Source organism: Microcaecilia unicolor, chromosome 9, assembly GCF_901765095.1.
Source record: "Microcaecilia unicolor chromosome 9, aMicUni1.1, whole genome shotgun sequence".
Taxonomy (NCBI): Eukaryota; Metazoa; Chordata; class Amphibia; order Gymnophiona; family Siphonopidae; genus Microcaecilia; species Microcaecilia unicolor.
Window position 1 is genome coordinate 88,772,286 of NC_044039.1, and position 16,221 is coordinate 88,788,506.

Sequence of the window (16,221 nt, forward strand, 5' to 3'; positions counted from 1 at the left end):
AGAAGACATCACTACATAATATCATCTCTAAGTGCACAAAGGAAGAAGGAAGTCTCCTCAGTCCACCTCTAGGAACAAATGAAGAAGAGGCAAGAGCTTCTCTCTCTATAATTCAAAACAATATATCTCTTATGATGTAGATCAGTGTTTCCCAAGTCCTAAACATAGTAAATGATGGCAGATAAAGAAAGACCTGTATGGTCCATCCAGTCTGCCCAACAAGACAAACTCATTTTACGTGGTATGTGATACTTTATATGTATACCTGAGTTTGATTTGTCCTTGCCTTTCTCAGGGCACAGACCGTAGAAGTCTGCCCAGTACTGTTCTTGTACTAAGTTCTGAAGCTAACATTGAAGCCCCTTAAAATTTACACTCCAGCCCATCCCTATCTATTCAGTCATGATCAGGGCGTAGACCATAGAAGTCTGCCCAGCTCCCATTTTGTTTCCCAATTACCGGTGTCGCCACCCAATCTCCACTAAGATTCCACAGAACCATTCCTTGTAAACAGGATTCCTTTGTGTTTATCCCATGCATGTTTGAATTCCATTACCATTTTCATCTCCACCACCTCCCTCCCGCGGGAGGGCATTCCACATTTCCACCACCCTCTCTGTGAAAAAATACTTCCTGACATTAGTTCTGAGTATGCCCAAAGTCCAGTCCTGGAGTATCCCCTTCCCAGTCAGGTTTTCAGGATATCCACAATGAATATGCATGAAGTTGATTTGCATACACTGCCTCCATTACATGCAAATATCTTGTATGCATATTCATTGTGGATATCCTGAAAACCTGACTGGCAACCAGGATCGGACTTGGGAAACACTGATGTAGATAACCTGTTAAAGTGGCCCTTTATCAAACTAGTTCACAAAGTAAACTGGCAAACAAAAGCATACTTTACAATAATCCAGTGAAAAAGTTCCTCTCCTTTTTCCAATGCTCTTTCTATAGAAAGTGCCATTCTAAAATGAGGAGACAAAGGAGTAGCATGATAAAGAGGACACTTCCAAGCAAGACCAAGGAGACGAGAGATGGAAAAAATATTCTTTAATAATGCATAAGACTCAGTAGACAAACCTCAACAGGGCGCTCTGTTTTGGCGAACGCCTGCCTCAGGAGTCTGTGTGTGGACATTACTCGTAGATGCAGATAAAGAGCAAGCAAACCAAATCAAGCCTTTAAAAAGGCTAGTGAATGGTAAACATACAAGCTGTGTGGCTAAAAGTACAAACAGAACTTAGATTGGAATCGAGTTCGAGATAAACCAAGCATGAAAATCGTAGAGTCTTATCAATTATTAAAGAATATTTTTTCCATCTCTCGTCTCCTTGGTCTTGCTTGGAAGTGTCCTGGTGATCACGCTTCTCCCTTGACTCTGCATCCCCCCCCCCCCCCCCCGTGGCGGGCTTACTATTCTAAAATGAGGAATATCATGATGGTCTGGTGTGAGTAGGCTGTGAGATGGTACTCCTGAGCCTGTACAAGAATGACTGCTCTGGCATAGCTTGTGCTATTGTTGTTTCTAGACCTCTATCACTTACAGTGATGGGTGAAGTGACAGGGAAAGAGGAAGAAGGAAAAGTCTGGGAGAACAGTACCTGCTTTTCTTTCTTCACAGGATCAAAATCTTCAGGGAAGATAATTGAGGGCTGAAGAGAGAATTCAAATGAAAATATTGGTACTTATAGTACAAACAATCAAGTCTTAAAAAAACACACACACAGACACCCCCCCTCCATTTATGGCTCAACTGAAATAAAATAAATGATTCAACAATGACAGAGCATTCCACAGATACAGTATATCAACACAAAACACAAAGCTGGTTACCGGACAGAACATCATAGGGTGAACAGCGAAGGTGACTCAATAAAAACGATGATGCTTAGATCGGGAGGCGGGGATAGTGCTGGGCAGACTTATACGGTCTGTGCCAGAGCCGGTGGTTGGGAGGCGGGGCTGGTAGTTGGGAGGTGGGGATAGTGCTGGGCAGACTTATACGGTCTGTGCCAGAGCCGGTGGTTGGGAGGCGGGGCTGGTAGTTGGGAGGTGGGGATAGTGCTGGGCAGACTTATACGGTCTGTGCCCTGAAGAGCACAGGTACAAATGAAAGTAGGGTATACACAAAAAGTAGCACATGTGAGTTGTCTTGTTGGGCAGACTGGATGGACCGTACAGATCTTTTTCTGCCGTCATCTACTATGTTACTTTATGTATGTTATGCTGTATATGGTCTAGAAGATTTACTGATCAACAGCAACGGTGCACCGTTGTTGTTGATCAATAAATCATTTTTATTGAGTCATCTTCGCTGTTCACCCTGTGATATCTTTTCTGCGAGGTTTTTGCTCTTCTGTATTGTGTATCTGACAGAGCATCCCACAGATATAGTATATCAACACAAAAAAAAAGCTGGCTACCTGGTTGCTGTTTTGGTTCATTTTTTCAATATCAGCACCAGTAATTCCTTACATTTCTTAGTGATACGTCAAATATGCAGTACTCTAATGTAAAAGAGCTCTGGGGAGCTGTTTGAGTCCCTGATGCACACAAGAATTCAATATGTCCTTACAGAAAGGTACATATTTGACAACAATCTCTTCACCCTGAGAGTGTGTGGGCCAAGTATTGCACAAAGGAGGTAATTTCAAAATTAGGTACACATGAAAATTCTCACAAAATAACTAACTATTTTATGCATGCCACATAGGCCTATCTGCCTTTATAAAATAGATTCCTATAATAATGTCCAACAGTGCAAATGCCCAAAACCTGCCCATTCCATGCCCCCTCTTCAACTGCGTGCATTAGAATTTACATGTACCTTGTTATAGAATATGCCTAGAAAGCTGTGCACATTAATTCTACTTAAATGCAATTAGTGCTGCTAATTGGTTAAGTACCAATTATCAGCACTGACTGGCTTGTTAATCAATTAAGTTGTGCACACAATTTGTCCATACGGCCACATTAGCGCACAGAACGTAAGGCGCCATATATAGAATTTGGGGGAAGGGGGTATGCACATGTATATTTTAGAATGTAGAGCTGTACATTGGAACTTTGCTCCTCAGGAAATCTTAGCTGGGAATGCTCTTGTCAGCATGCATATTTTTACACAGGTATAGGTATATAAGCATGACATTTTATATGAGCGATTTTCTACATGTATGGCAAGTTTTACACAAGGAAGCTGCCACATAAAATAACCCCCAAAGTGTCAATTACAAGATACTCATTTAACCCAATCCTGCCCCACAGGCACACTTAACTGGTCTGGATATGCACAATAAATATCGATAAACTAAATTAACTTTAGGAGCAAGGGGAATGTCCAGTGGTTCCCAAACCTGGCCTTGGAGGCATTCCAGCCAGTCAGGTTTTCAGACTATCTACAATGAATAATCATGAGAAAGATCTGCGTGCACTGCCTCCACTGCTTGCAAATCTCTCATAAATATTCACTGTGGATATCCTGAAAACCTGACTGACTAGGGCACCTCCAGTACCAGGTTTGGGAAACACTGGGCAAGCCTAAAGGTTAACCTGAGAGTGCCAACCTTCAACACTATATAGTTGACTTCAACCAATTAATTTGGATCGAACAAATTACAGATCAAAATTAACTGGGCTAATATATATTCAGAATTAATCAAATATTTAGTTGAATATCTGCTTAGTGATTACAATATAAGTTATTTGGTTATCCGTTACCAGATAGCACCCTGCTAAATACTGTCATACCAGTGTACAAATTATAACACTACTACTACTACTACTACTATTTAACATTTCTAAAGCGCTACCAGGGTTGCGCAGCGCTGTACAATTAACAAAGAAGGACAGTCCCTGCTCAAAGGAGCTTACAATCTAAAGGACAAAAAGTGCAGTCAATCAAAATTGAGGCAGTCTAGATTTCCTGGATAGAGGTACAACGGTTAGGTGCCGAAAGCGACATTGAAGAGGTGGGCTTTGAGCAAGGATTTGAAGATGGGTAGGGAGGGGGCTTGGCGTATGGGCTCAGGGAGTTTATTCCAAGCATAGGGTGAGGCGAGGCAGAAAGGGCGGAGTCTGGAGTTGGCAGTGGTGGTGGTGGAGAAGGGTACTGAGAGGAGGGATAACACAGTGATAAGGTGGATTGAATTGGTGGAGAGGTAGCATTGTATGTTAAGGAGCGCCTTGAATCAAATAGATTGAAAATTCTGCAGGACACAAAACACATCTTGGTATACCCAAGGATTGAAATTCCATGTGTAAAGGGGAAAAGGATAGTGATAGGAGTGTACTACCATCCACCTGGCCAGGATAAACAGACAGATTTAGAAACATTATCAGAAATTAGGAAGGCTAACAAACTGGGGAACACAATAATAATGAGTGATTTCAACTACCTCAATATTAACTAGGTAAATATATTATCAGGACATGCTAGGGAGGTATAATTCCTTGACGAAATCGAGGACTGCTTTACGGAGCAGCAGGTACAGGAGCCAACAAGAGGAGGAAAAATTCTAGACCTAGCCTTTAGTGGAGCACATGATCTGGTGCAGGAGGTAATGGTGATGAGGCCGCATGATAACAGTGATCATAATATGATCAGATTTGATATTGGCATTGGAGTAAATACACACAAGAAATCCAATACATTAGCATTTAACTTTCAAAAAGGAGACTATGATAAAATGAGAAGAACTGTGAAAAAAAAAACTAGAGGAGCAGCTGCAAAAGTCAAACATTTATATCAGGTGTGGATGCTGTTCAAAAATACCATCCTGGTAGCCCAGGCCAAATGTATTCCATATATTAATAAAGAAGGAAGGAAGGAAGGAAGATCAAACAACAGCCAGCATGGTTAAAAATTAAAGTGAAGAAAGCTATTAGACATAAAAGAAAAATCCTTCAGAAAAGGAAAGAAGGAACTGACTGAAAAAAATGAGAAACAGCATAAGGAATGTCAAGTCAAATACAAAGCGATGATAAGGAAGGCAAAGAGGGACTTTGCAAAAAAGACTGCGTTGGAGGCAAAAACATAGTAAAAAATGTTTTAGGTATATTAAAAGCAAGAAGCCAGCAAAATAATCAGTTGAACTGCTAGATGACCGAGGGATAAAAGGGGCAATCAGGGAAGACAAAAGCCATAGCGGAGAGATTAAATGAATTCTTTGCTTTGGTCTTCACCGAGGAAGATTTGGGAGAGATACCGGTGCCAGAAATGGTATTCCAAGCTGACAAGTCAGAGAAACTGAATAAAATCTCTATTGCCCCTGGTACAAATAAGTACCTGTATACAATATATAAGCCGCATTGAGCCTGCCATGGGAAAGTGCGGGGTACAAATGTAACAAAAATAAATAAACTTGGAGGATGTAATGGTGCAATTTGACAAACTGAAAAGTAGCAAATCTCCTGGAACAGATGGTATTCATCCCAGAGTACTGACAGAATTGAAAAATGAACTTACAGAACTATTGTTAGTAATATGTAATTTATCTTTAAAATCAAGCATGGTACCGGAAGATTGGAGGGTGGCCATGTAACGCCGATTTTTAAAAAAGTTTCCAGGGGAGATCCGAGAAATTATAGACCAGTGAGCCTGACATTGGTGCTGGGCAAAATGGTAGAGACTATTATAAAGAACAAAATAAACAAGCATATTCAAAAGCACAGATTAATGAGACAAAGCCAACATGGATTTAGTGAAGGGAAATCTTGTCTCACCAATCTATTACATTTCTTTGAAGGGGTTAACAAACATGTGGATAAAGGTGAGCCAGTCGATTTTGTGTATCTGGATTGTCAAAATGCGTTTGACAAAGTATCTCATGAAAGACTCCAGAGGAAACTGGAGAGTCATGGGATAGGAGGCAGTGTCCTACTGTGGATAAAAAACTGGTTAAAAGTGGGTAAGGGGGGTGGGGGGGAGTAGGGGGAGGGGGGGTTAAGGGGGTTGAGGCGTATCGTAATCGGTTAGAAGGGTGTGAACAAGTTGTTGAGGGGTTTCTATACATGTGAGTTTGAGATTAAAAACTTATTGTTTGAAGTGGGGAAGTATTGGATGGGGGGGGGGGGGGGAAACTAAAGCAAGATTGAAGGTTGGGTTGCTTTATTGATAATGTATGGTTATGGAGGGGGGTCATTTGGTGTTGTTTATCCGACGTGCGAGTCAGGCAATGAGGCTCATTTTCAAAGCACTTAGCCTCCCAAAGTTCCATAGAAACCTATGGAACTTAGCCTCCCAAAGTGCTTTGAAAATATGCCTCAATGTATTCTTGAATGTTTCCATGTATTGATGAGTACTTCAATAAAAATTTATCGAAACAAAAAACTGGTTAAAAGATAGAAAACATTAGGGTTAAATGGTCAGTATTCTCAATGGAGAAGAGTAGATAGTGGGGTTCCCAAGGGGGTCTGTGCTGGGATCATTGCTTTTTAACATATTTATAAATGATCTAGAGAAGGGAATAATCAGTGAGGTCATTAAATCTGCTGAGGACACAAAGTTATTCAAAGTTGTTAAATTGCAATACGATTGTGAAAAAATGAGAGGACCTTATGAGACTGGGAAACTAATGTGAGCAAGCACAAAGTGATACATAAGTACTTACAGTGGGGGAAATAAGTATTTGATCCCTTGCTGATTTTGTAAGTTTGCCCACTGACAAAGACATGAGCAGCCCATAATTGAAGGGTAGGTTATTGGTAACAGTGAGAGATAGCACATCACAAATTAAATCCGGAAAATCACATTGTGGAAAGTATATGAATTTATTTGCATTCTGCAGAGGGAAATAAGTATTTAATCCCTCTGGCAAACAAGACCTAATACTTGGTGGCAAAACCCTTGTTGGCAAGCACAGCGGTCAGACGTCTTCTGTAGTTGATGATGAGGTTTGCACACATGTCAGGAGGAATTTTGGTCCACTCCTCTTTGCAGATCATCTCTAAATCATTAAGAGTTCTGGGCTGTCGCTTGGCAACTCGCAGCTTCAGCTCCCTCCATAAGTTTTCAATGGGATTAAGGTCTGGTGACTGGCTAGGCCACTCCATGACCCTAATGTGCTTCTTCCTGAGCCACTCCTTTGTTGCCTTGGCTGTATGTTTTGGGTCATTGTCGTGCTGGAAGACCCAGCCACGACCCATTTTTAAGGCCCTGGCGGAGGGAAGGAGGTTGTCACTCAGAATTGTACGGTACATGGCCCCATCCATTCTCCCATTGATGCGGTGAAGTAGTCCTGTGCCCTTAGCAGAGAAACACCCCCAAAACATAACATTTCCACCTCCATGCTTGACAGTGGGGACGGTGTTCTTTGGGTCATAGGCAGCATTTCTCTTCCTCCAAACACGGCGAGTTGAGTTCATGCCAAAGAGCTCAATTTTTGTCTCATCTGACCACAGCACCTTCTCCCAATCACTCTCGGCATCATCCAGGTGTTCACTGGCAAACTTCAGACGGGCCGTCACATGTGCCTTCCGGAGCAGGGGGACCTTGCGGGCACTGCAGGATTGCAATCCGTTATGTCGTAATGTGTTACCAATGGTTTTCGTGGTGACAGTGGTCCCAGCTGCCTTGAGATCATTGACAAGTTCCCCCCTTGTAGTTGTAGGCTGATTTCTAACCTTCCTCATGATCAAGGATATCCCACGAGGTGAGATTTTTGCGTGGAGCCCCAGATCTTTGTCGATTGACAGTCATTTTGTACTTCTTCCATTTTCTTACTATGGCACCAACAGTTGTCTCCTTCTCGCCCAGCGTCTTACTGATGGTTTTGTAGCCCATTCCAGCCTTGTGCAGGTGTATGATCTTGTCCCTGACATCCTTAGACAGCTCCTTGCTCTTGGCCATTTTGTAGAGGTTAGAGTCTGACTGATTCACTGAGTCTGTGGACAGGTGTCTTTCATACAGGTGACCATTGCCGACAGCTGTCTGTCATGCAGGTAACGAGTTGATTTGGAGCATCTACCTGGTCTGTAGGGGCCAGATCTCTTACTGGTTGGTGGGGGATCAAATACTTATTTCCCTCTGCAGAATGCAAATAAATTCATATACTTTCCACAATGTGATTTTCTGGATTTAATTTGTGATGTGCTATCTCTCACTGTTACCAATAACCTACCCTTCAATTATGGGCTGCTCATGTCTTTGTCAGTGGGCAAACTTACAAAATCAGCAAGGGATCAAATACTTATTTCCCCCACTGTAAGTGTTGCCATACTGGGAAAGACCAAAGGTCCATCAAACCCAGCATCCTGTTTGCAACAGTGGCCAATCCAGATCACAAATACCTGGCAAGATCCCAAAAAAGTACAAAACATTCTATACTGCTCATCCCAGAAATAGTGGATTTTCTCCAAGTCCATTAAATAATGGTCTATGGACTTTTCCTTTATGAAGCTGTCCAAACCTTTTTAAAACTCCGCTAAGCTATTCGCCTTTACCATATTCTCTGGCAACAAATCCAGAGTTTAATTACAGATTGAGTGAAGAAAAAGTTTCTCCAATTCATTTTAAATTTACTACATTGTAGCTTCATCGCATGCCCCCTAGTCCTAGTATTTTTGGAAAGCGTAAACAGATGCTTCACATCTACCCGTTCAACTCCACTCATTATTTTATAGACCTCTATCATATCTCCCCTCAGCCACCTTTTCTCCAAGCTGATGAGCCCTAGCCGCTTTAGCCTTTCCTCATAGGGCAGTTGTCCTATCCCCTTTATCATTTTCGTCACCCTTCTCTGCACCTTTTCTAATTCCACTATATCTTTTTTGAGATGTGGGAACCCAAACTATAGCTACATGATGCAAGGTTCCACATTAGAAGTCACTGACCAGGAAAGGGATCTGGGTGTCATCGATGATACATTGAAACCCTCTGCTCAGTGTGAAGTGGCTAAGAAAGCAAACAGAATGATAGTAATTATTAGGAAAGGAATTGAAAACAAAAATGAGGATGTTATATTGCCTTTGTATTGCTCCATGGTGCGACTGCACCTCGAATACTATGTGCAATTCTGGTCACTGCATCTTAAAAAAGATATAGTGGGCATTAGAAAAGGTACAGAAAAGGGCGATGAAAACAAAAAAGGGGATGGGATGACTTCCCTATGAGGAAAGGCTAAAGCGGCTAGGGCTCTTCAGCTTGGAGAAGCAATGGCTGAGGGGAGATATGTCAGAGGTCTATAAAATATTAGTGGAACAGGTAGAAATGAATTGCTTGTTTACTCTTTCCAAAAATACTAGGACTAGGGAACGCGCAATAAGGCTACTAAATAGTAAATATAAAACAAACTGGAGAAAATATTTCTTCACTCAATGTGTAATTAAACTCTGGAATTCATTGCTAAAGACTGTGGTAAAATCAGTTAGCTTAGCAGGGTTTAAAAAAGGTTTGGATAATTTCCTAAACGAAAAGTCGATAAGCTATTATTAAGATGGACTTGGGCATTCTCTGCTGGTTGGGAGTGTGAGATAGCAGTTTCTGTACAAGTTTGCTGAACATTTTTATTATTGAAAAAGTTAGTATTGCTGTAAATCGTATAGGATGATTATACAAGACTGTTAGGTTTTTGTGACCCATGAATGTTAGGATTTTTGTTTTGGCTTTTGTTCTTTATTTTATGCTCTGCTCCTGTTTAGATACCACTAACACTGGTTCCCCTGATGACGCAAGAATAGCGAAACATGCCAGCATGTCGGGAGCAAGGAACAGCAGCATTGACATGAAACTGAAGCTTTAACAAGGGAAACCTTGTTTTTATCACTTTTTTCACTTTATGCTTTCATTCACTGTTTGTGTTGGCTACCACCGAATGCTGTGAAGCCTAATAAGTGACTCTAAGTTATTATACCCACATGTTACAAGTACTGTGGGGGCTATGGTTAATCATCAGCTCCAGCTGAATGCAATACATAGGATAGGAGGCAACTGGTGCAATGATGGCTGGATGGGCTTGACACTATAAATACTGCCAGTCAGTGACAGCCTTGTTACTGAGCACTATTTGCATATTTAAAATACACAAAAAAATTTTTTATCATAGTTTGGATTTCTGATACTTTGTAGTTAAAAAATAATGCCAATAAGTGCAGAGTGATGTACGGGGTGCAGAAACCCAAAAGAGAGACACCGGATAGGAGGGGAGACATTAGTAAACTCAACTCAGGAGAGAGACCTTGGGGTGTTGGTGCCTGTGGATCTAAAGGTGAAGAAACAATGTGACAAGGCGACAGCCGTGGCCAGGAGGATGCTAGGCTGCATAGAGAGGGGTATAACCAGCAGAAGAAAGAAGATGTTGATGCCCCTCTACAAGTCGTTGGAGAGGCCCCACTTGGAGTATTGTGTTCAGTTTTGGAGGCCGTTTCTTGCTAAAGATGTAAAAAGACTGGAAGCAATGCAAAGAAAAGTTACAAAAATGGTATGGGATTTGTGTTGCAAACTGTAAGAGGAGAGACTTGCTGACCTGAACATGTATACCTTGGAGGAAAGGAGAAACAGGGGTGACAGGATACAGATGTTCAAATATTTGAAAGGTATTAATCCACAAATGAACCTTTTCCGGAGATGGGAAGACGGTAGAACTAGAGGACATGAATTGAGATTGAAGGGGAGCAGACTCAGGAGTAATGTCAGGAAGTATTTTTTCACAGAGAGGGTGGTGGATATGTGGAATGCCCTCCCGCAGGAGGTGGTGGAGATGAAAACGGTAATGAAATTCAAACGTGCGTGGGATAAACACAAAGGAATCCTATTTAGAAGGAATGGATCCATGGAAGCTTAGCGGAGATTAGGTGGTGACGCCGGTAATTGAGAAGCAAAATCGGTGCTGCTCAGACTTCTACAGTCTACGATCTGATCGTGACTGAATAGATATGGATGGACTGGAGTGTAAATTTTAAAGGGCTTCGACGTTAGCTTCAGTAAGTACAAGAACCATGCTGGGCAGACTTCTACAGTCTCTGCCCTGAGAATGGCAAGGACAAATCAAACTTGGCTATACATATAAAGTATCACATACCACGTAAAATGAGTTTATCTTGTTGGGCAGACTGGAAGGACCATACAGGTCTTTATCTGCCATCATTTACTATGTTAATCAAAAAGGAAAGGGATGGCTCTAGGGGTATATTCCAGTTTTCCGGATACTTCTGGAAGCCATTTCACTGCTCCTCAGTCTAGAAAGAACAGTAGTACAGTGTGCACTGTTGTCACCAGGACTGGAGCACAATCCGGCCGATATTCAAAACAATTTAAGCTTAAATCGCTTGTCTGTGGTTAATCACTGATATTCAGAGGCACTTAACTGGTTAGCACCTGTGCCAAAACTGGCTACCTTGTGGGTGGTTCCAGGGGCAGTATTGGAACTTATGTGGTTAAGTGTCGATATTCAGCCCTTGACTGCATAAGCTGAACTACTTAAAGATAGGACTGCTATTTATGTGGCCCAATTTAAGCAGTTATCTTATGTGGTCAAGGGCTGAATATTGCACTTGACCGCATAAGTTTTAGCAGCCAACCTAAAACCAGATATTCAATTCCCTTGCCTGGACATGGCGAAGCACTTAACAGTGGGGAATACAGCTGTTGGCGGACATAAAAATGCTGATCACCACCAGCTGAATATCAGCTAAAATGACTGAAAAGTAATCAGGCAGCAACCTGTCCATCGCTCAATTTGACACCCAGTTCTCCAATTAGGTCAGGAGCTACATGGTCTGTCCATCCCATCTGCTTGAGACAGAGAAATACTGAGCATTCTAAGGCTGTTAAGCTGTACGGTGCCCTTAAGGGACGAATCATATAGAACTACTTTGTTTCTCTGCATCTATCCACTGGTTGATGGACATAACCCATAGATTCTTAACTGGTTTGGTATGGACGCTAAGGAAGCTGCCTTTCTAAAATAGCCTTTTTAGACTTCTCACTTAGGCATCATATGACATCATGCCCTAAATGAATTAAAAATATAATTTAAGGGATGAACACAGAACACCTCTCTTTGAGAATAAGGAAGGGAAAAAGTCAGAAATCAACTGGGGTCTATGTCAATGCAGCAGGAATGAAACTGGGCAGATTAGATTGTCTTATCTCCCATCATATTCTATCCATCTATATTTTGTTATTCATAAACTCCATCTAGTGGATCTTTGTCTTATGTCCAGCCACCAAAGTCACATTTCTTTCCACTAACAAACATATTTCAGCACTTGTGAATTTATCCAGCCATTTAAGAGCCATCCTCAGTGTCACACACTCAAAGGTCTCAAGTTTGATAAGTTTGCCATGTCAGCTTCTAACCTGCCAAATTGAATACAGAGGTGATTTACGGCATGCCAGATAGACCATTCCACATAACTCCTCTCCAGAACCTTGAAGTACAGTATTTCTCAACAACATAATGACAGCAATCTGTGCCAAAAGATGACAGCCTCACACGGCATTTCAGTAATTCAGCTAGCTAGTTGCATTACTGAAATGCTGTGCCACCTTTTGGCATAGACTGCTTTTTACCAAGGTGGTGAAGTGGCTTGTAAACACCACTTGGGTGCATTGGTACCTGGTGCTAGGACTGAAGTAGAGGAATGGCCTAATGGTTACTGCAGCGGATTGTAGACCTGGGGAATTGGGTTCAATTTCCACTGCTGTCTGATGGTCAGGAGTGAATTGAGATCCTGGGGAACCAGGATCAATTCCCTCTGCAGCTCCTTGTGACCTGGGCAAGTCATTTCACCCTCCATTGTCCCAGGTACAACAGTAGTACAATGTATTACTTACACTGTGAGCCCACTAGGGACAGACCCAGTACCTGCAAATAAATGTATCAACTGCTTAGGTCTAAGTGGTATATAAATACTTAAACGAAATTAACTGAAAGATGGTGTTTTCAGAACATCCATTTTGAAGACTCCTGAGGCAGGCCACTGTGGTTGAAACAAGTCTTTGGATGTTTGAATAAATCTTCTGCATGATTTACATATCATCTAGCTTCATTTTTGGTGTCATCTTTGCTGTGTTTGACTGACTTGTATACCAGAAAGGACTCTGTTGTTCTGTTTTTACTGTCAACAAGATAATGAGCATTAGTATTGAATAAATGTACAAATCAAAACAATGGAAAAGTTCTCCTTACCTGTCTCAGCTGGCTTACTACAGAAATCCTTTCTGAGGCAGTGTTCATGGCACGGTAAGACATCTCAAAGAATATTATACCCAGACTGAACAGATCCACTTTCTACACAGAAGAAAAATCAAGAATGTAAATTCCAAATAAAAAAAGAATACAAACCTACTAATTCTGCCACATTGCAAACGTCTACCAACAGTCCCTTAGCAAACTAAAGTCCCTGAGCATTACATCTCCTGGAGAATCACATTAAGTCTGTCTATACTCTCAGCACTATGCTAGAACCATCATCACAACTCCAATTCTCCCCTTTTTTCTTCAACAAATATAGGCATTGTGTATAAGAGAACTGTCCTCTAGCATGATACACAGATAATCCTGGGTGGTCAGGACCCCAAATGGAGTCAAACAAGGCTGTTAAGAAGGAAGTCGGATGTACTAAATGTGAGCTATTACCATGTTGTATTTTTGTGTTTTGAAAGTCTTTGGTTTTGAGCTTTAAACATAGCGTATGTGTGTGTTTTTTCAGCGAACCTCTTCCCTGAAGATAACAAAACCTGGACATGTTGGCAGAGGTTCTGACTGCTGTTGGAAGCTAAGTAGCTTTAGGCCCCTTTTATAAAGCGGTGATAAGCCCAATGCAGGCTTACCGCTCGTTAAAAAGGAAGTACTGCTGGGCTACCACAGCAGCCCGGTGGCAATTCCCACCCCCAGACTGCCAACATATCTGGCACTACAAAAATATCGGGTAAGCGTGGGAATGCGCAGGAGCCCTTACTGCCACCTCAATGGGTGGTGGTAAGAGCTCCCTCCTGAAATTGCTGCGTGGCAAGTGCTTCACTTATCGAATGGCCATTTCCTGAAAAAAAAGAAAGACCTACCTTTTATCTGCTGTGGTAAAAGTGGGCCTTGGCATGCATCAAAAACATGCGCCAATGCCAGCGCTTGGTAAAAGGGGCCCTTTATATTTTATTGCAATACAATTTATTAAAGAACAGCTTAAAATTTTTAGATCAATGACAATTGCTGCTTCAGAAAAGCTGATTCTGCAGCATTTGTGTAGTAAGATATGAAGATAGTTCTCCTTAAAGAATATGTTTCTATATTAGTTGAAGTATAAAGAGAATGTGGTGATAGAAGAAGTATTTATGTTGATGGGATTATAGCTGTGGTATTCCTACAATTAAGCATTTTGTAATATTTTTGCAAAGGAGATAGACAAATTATTAACCTGTGATCTATCAAACAATTTTTTAAGCCTATAGTAAGAAACCTTCTTCTTTAGGGAAGCCTTTGCTGGTAAAGGCCAAAATGGTATGGGTAATGTGCTTTGGATTACTCCTTTAAGCTTTTGGGCTGGGAAAGGTCACTTGAGCTACTGTTGAGACAAAAAACCCCCCACCAAAGTACAGACAGAGGCTAAAGCATTATTAGGAAGTGGAAGGTAATGTCAACTCTTACCTGGTTATAGCTGGCTTTGGCATTCCCTTGCACCTCTGGGCTCACATACAAAGCAGTGCCAACCATCCCTGTCAAGGTGCCTGTGTACAGACAGGTAATTACGTCATACAGTTTACATGTTAAAACTTCTCAAATTATATTATGTGTTGCATGATGCAGGCCTTTTTTTCTTGGTAATACCTATGCCCTACAAAAAGTTTTAGAATACATATATCATAATTGATGTTCATCACTGCAAATGAGTTATTTCTATACACTTATATTGTGATATGTTCACTTTATTTCTATACTTCAATGTCTACAATTAAATTATATTTTAGCTTATGTTCCTCTCTCCTCTTTAACTGCATGTTAAAAGTATTTTTATGTAAAAGACTAATGGTATCCTGCATTTAATCTGGCACAGTTTTGATCACTTTGGTATATAACTCAAACCCTTCCAATCTTCCTGTTTTCTACCAGCAATGCACACACAGAAAATATCCATTTTAGACAAAACCAGTCTTAATGGGGGAGGGGGATAGGGGAGCAAGGATAAGAAGAATCTTCCTAACTCAGTTCTTTCATGTTAACATTGAATACATATATGGCTCCTTTTACAAAGCCATGCTAGTGATTCCCGCATGGCAAATGTGGCAACGCCAATAGGAATTGAATGGGCGTTACCGCATTTGCCACACCAGAATCGCTAGTGCAGCTTTGTAAAAGGAGCCCACAGTGTTGAAACAGAAAATATTTTAAGATCCAAATCAGTGGAAAACTAATATGCTGAGGTATTTTTAATATTAAATGTCTAAAACCTTTTTTCTATTGGAAATATCAAGAAGCTTCAAATAAAAAAAAACAAAAAAACTTATGCTCTGGTTTACTAAGCAGCGCTAACGGCTGTCCATGCACTAGTGCCGACACAGCCCACTGATTTTGAATGGGCAGTGTTGGCACTAGCGCATGGACAGCTGCTAGCGCTGTTTCGTAAACAGACCCCTTATTGTATATTTGCAAAACTTTAACATATATATATATTTTTTTAATTATTATTATTATTATTTTGTAGGTAGATTTTTTTTTACAGTGTCGTACAAACGCAGCTATAATTTTTTTTTTTAATTTTGTAGGTAGATTTTTTTCTTTTTTTTTTTACAGTGCCATACAAACTCAGCAACATACTATAAAGTATCTGTGAAGGATTTGAACAGCTGTACATGCTGTATGAAGTTCTAAAAGTGCATATGTGAACTTGCAATACTCAGCCTAATTAACTTTGTGGCCCATTTATTAAAGTTTAGTATGTCCTAACAGAATTAGTGCACACTTAGGGCTAGATTCTATACATGGTGTCTGAAAATTCCATGTGAAAAAAAAGTGCCTCTAGGCATATTCTCTAAAGTACGCCTAAATTTTATAAAATAGGCTTAAATTTCCACGCGGTATATAGAATACGCCAAACATCTCTCCACGTGACCAAATTTAGTTGCAGCCATTTACGCCACATTTTACTTGGCGTAAATCCCGACCCCTAAATTAGGCGCAGAACGGGTGTTTTCTAGAACGTGCATAGATTTTAGAAATGCCCACGCCCAGTCCCCTTCTCAACCATGTGGCTTAGAATTTACGCACACCACATTACATAATA

At 40.9% G+C, this 16,221-nt stretch overlaps 1 protein-coding gene across 1 annotated transcript in view; it reads right to left on the reverse strand.

Moving 5' to 3' along the window:
• Window positions 1–16,221, reverse strand: part of EIF2AK4 (eukaryotic translation initiation factor 2 alpha kinase 4) — a 285,849-nt gene that overhangs the window by 134,313 nt on the left and 135,315 nt on the right. The window contains exons 18-20 of the mRNA XM_030213680.1: window positions 14,589–14,668; window positions 13,134–13,235; window positions 1,608–1,658 (exon numbers count right to left, since the gene is read on the reverse strand). Coding sequence (XP_030069540.1) covers window positions 1,608–1,658; window positions 13,134–13,235; window positions 14,589–14,668 — 233 coding nt within the window. The remainder of the gene's footprint in view (window positions 1–1,607; window positions 1,659–13,133; window positions 13,236–14,588; window positions 14,669–16,221) is intronic.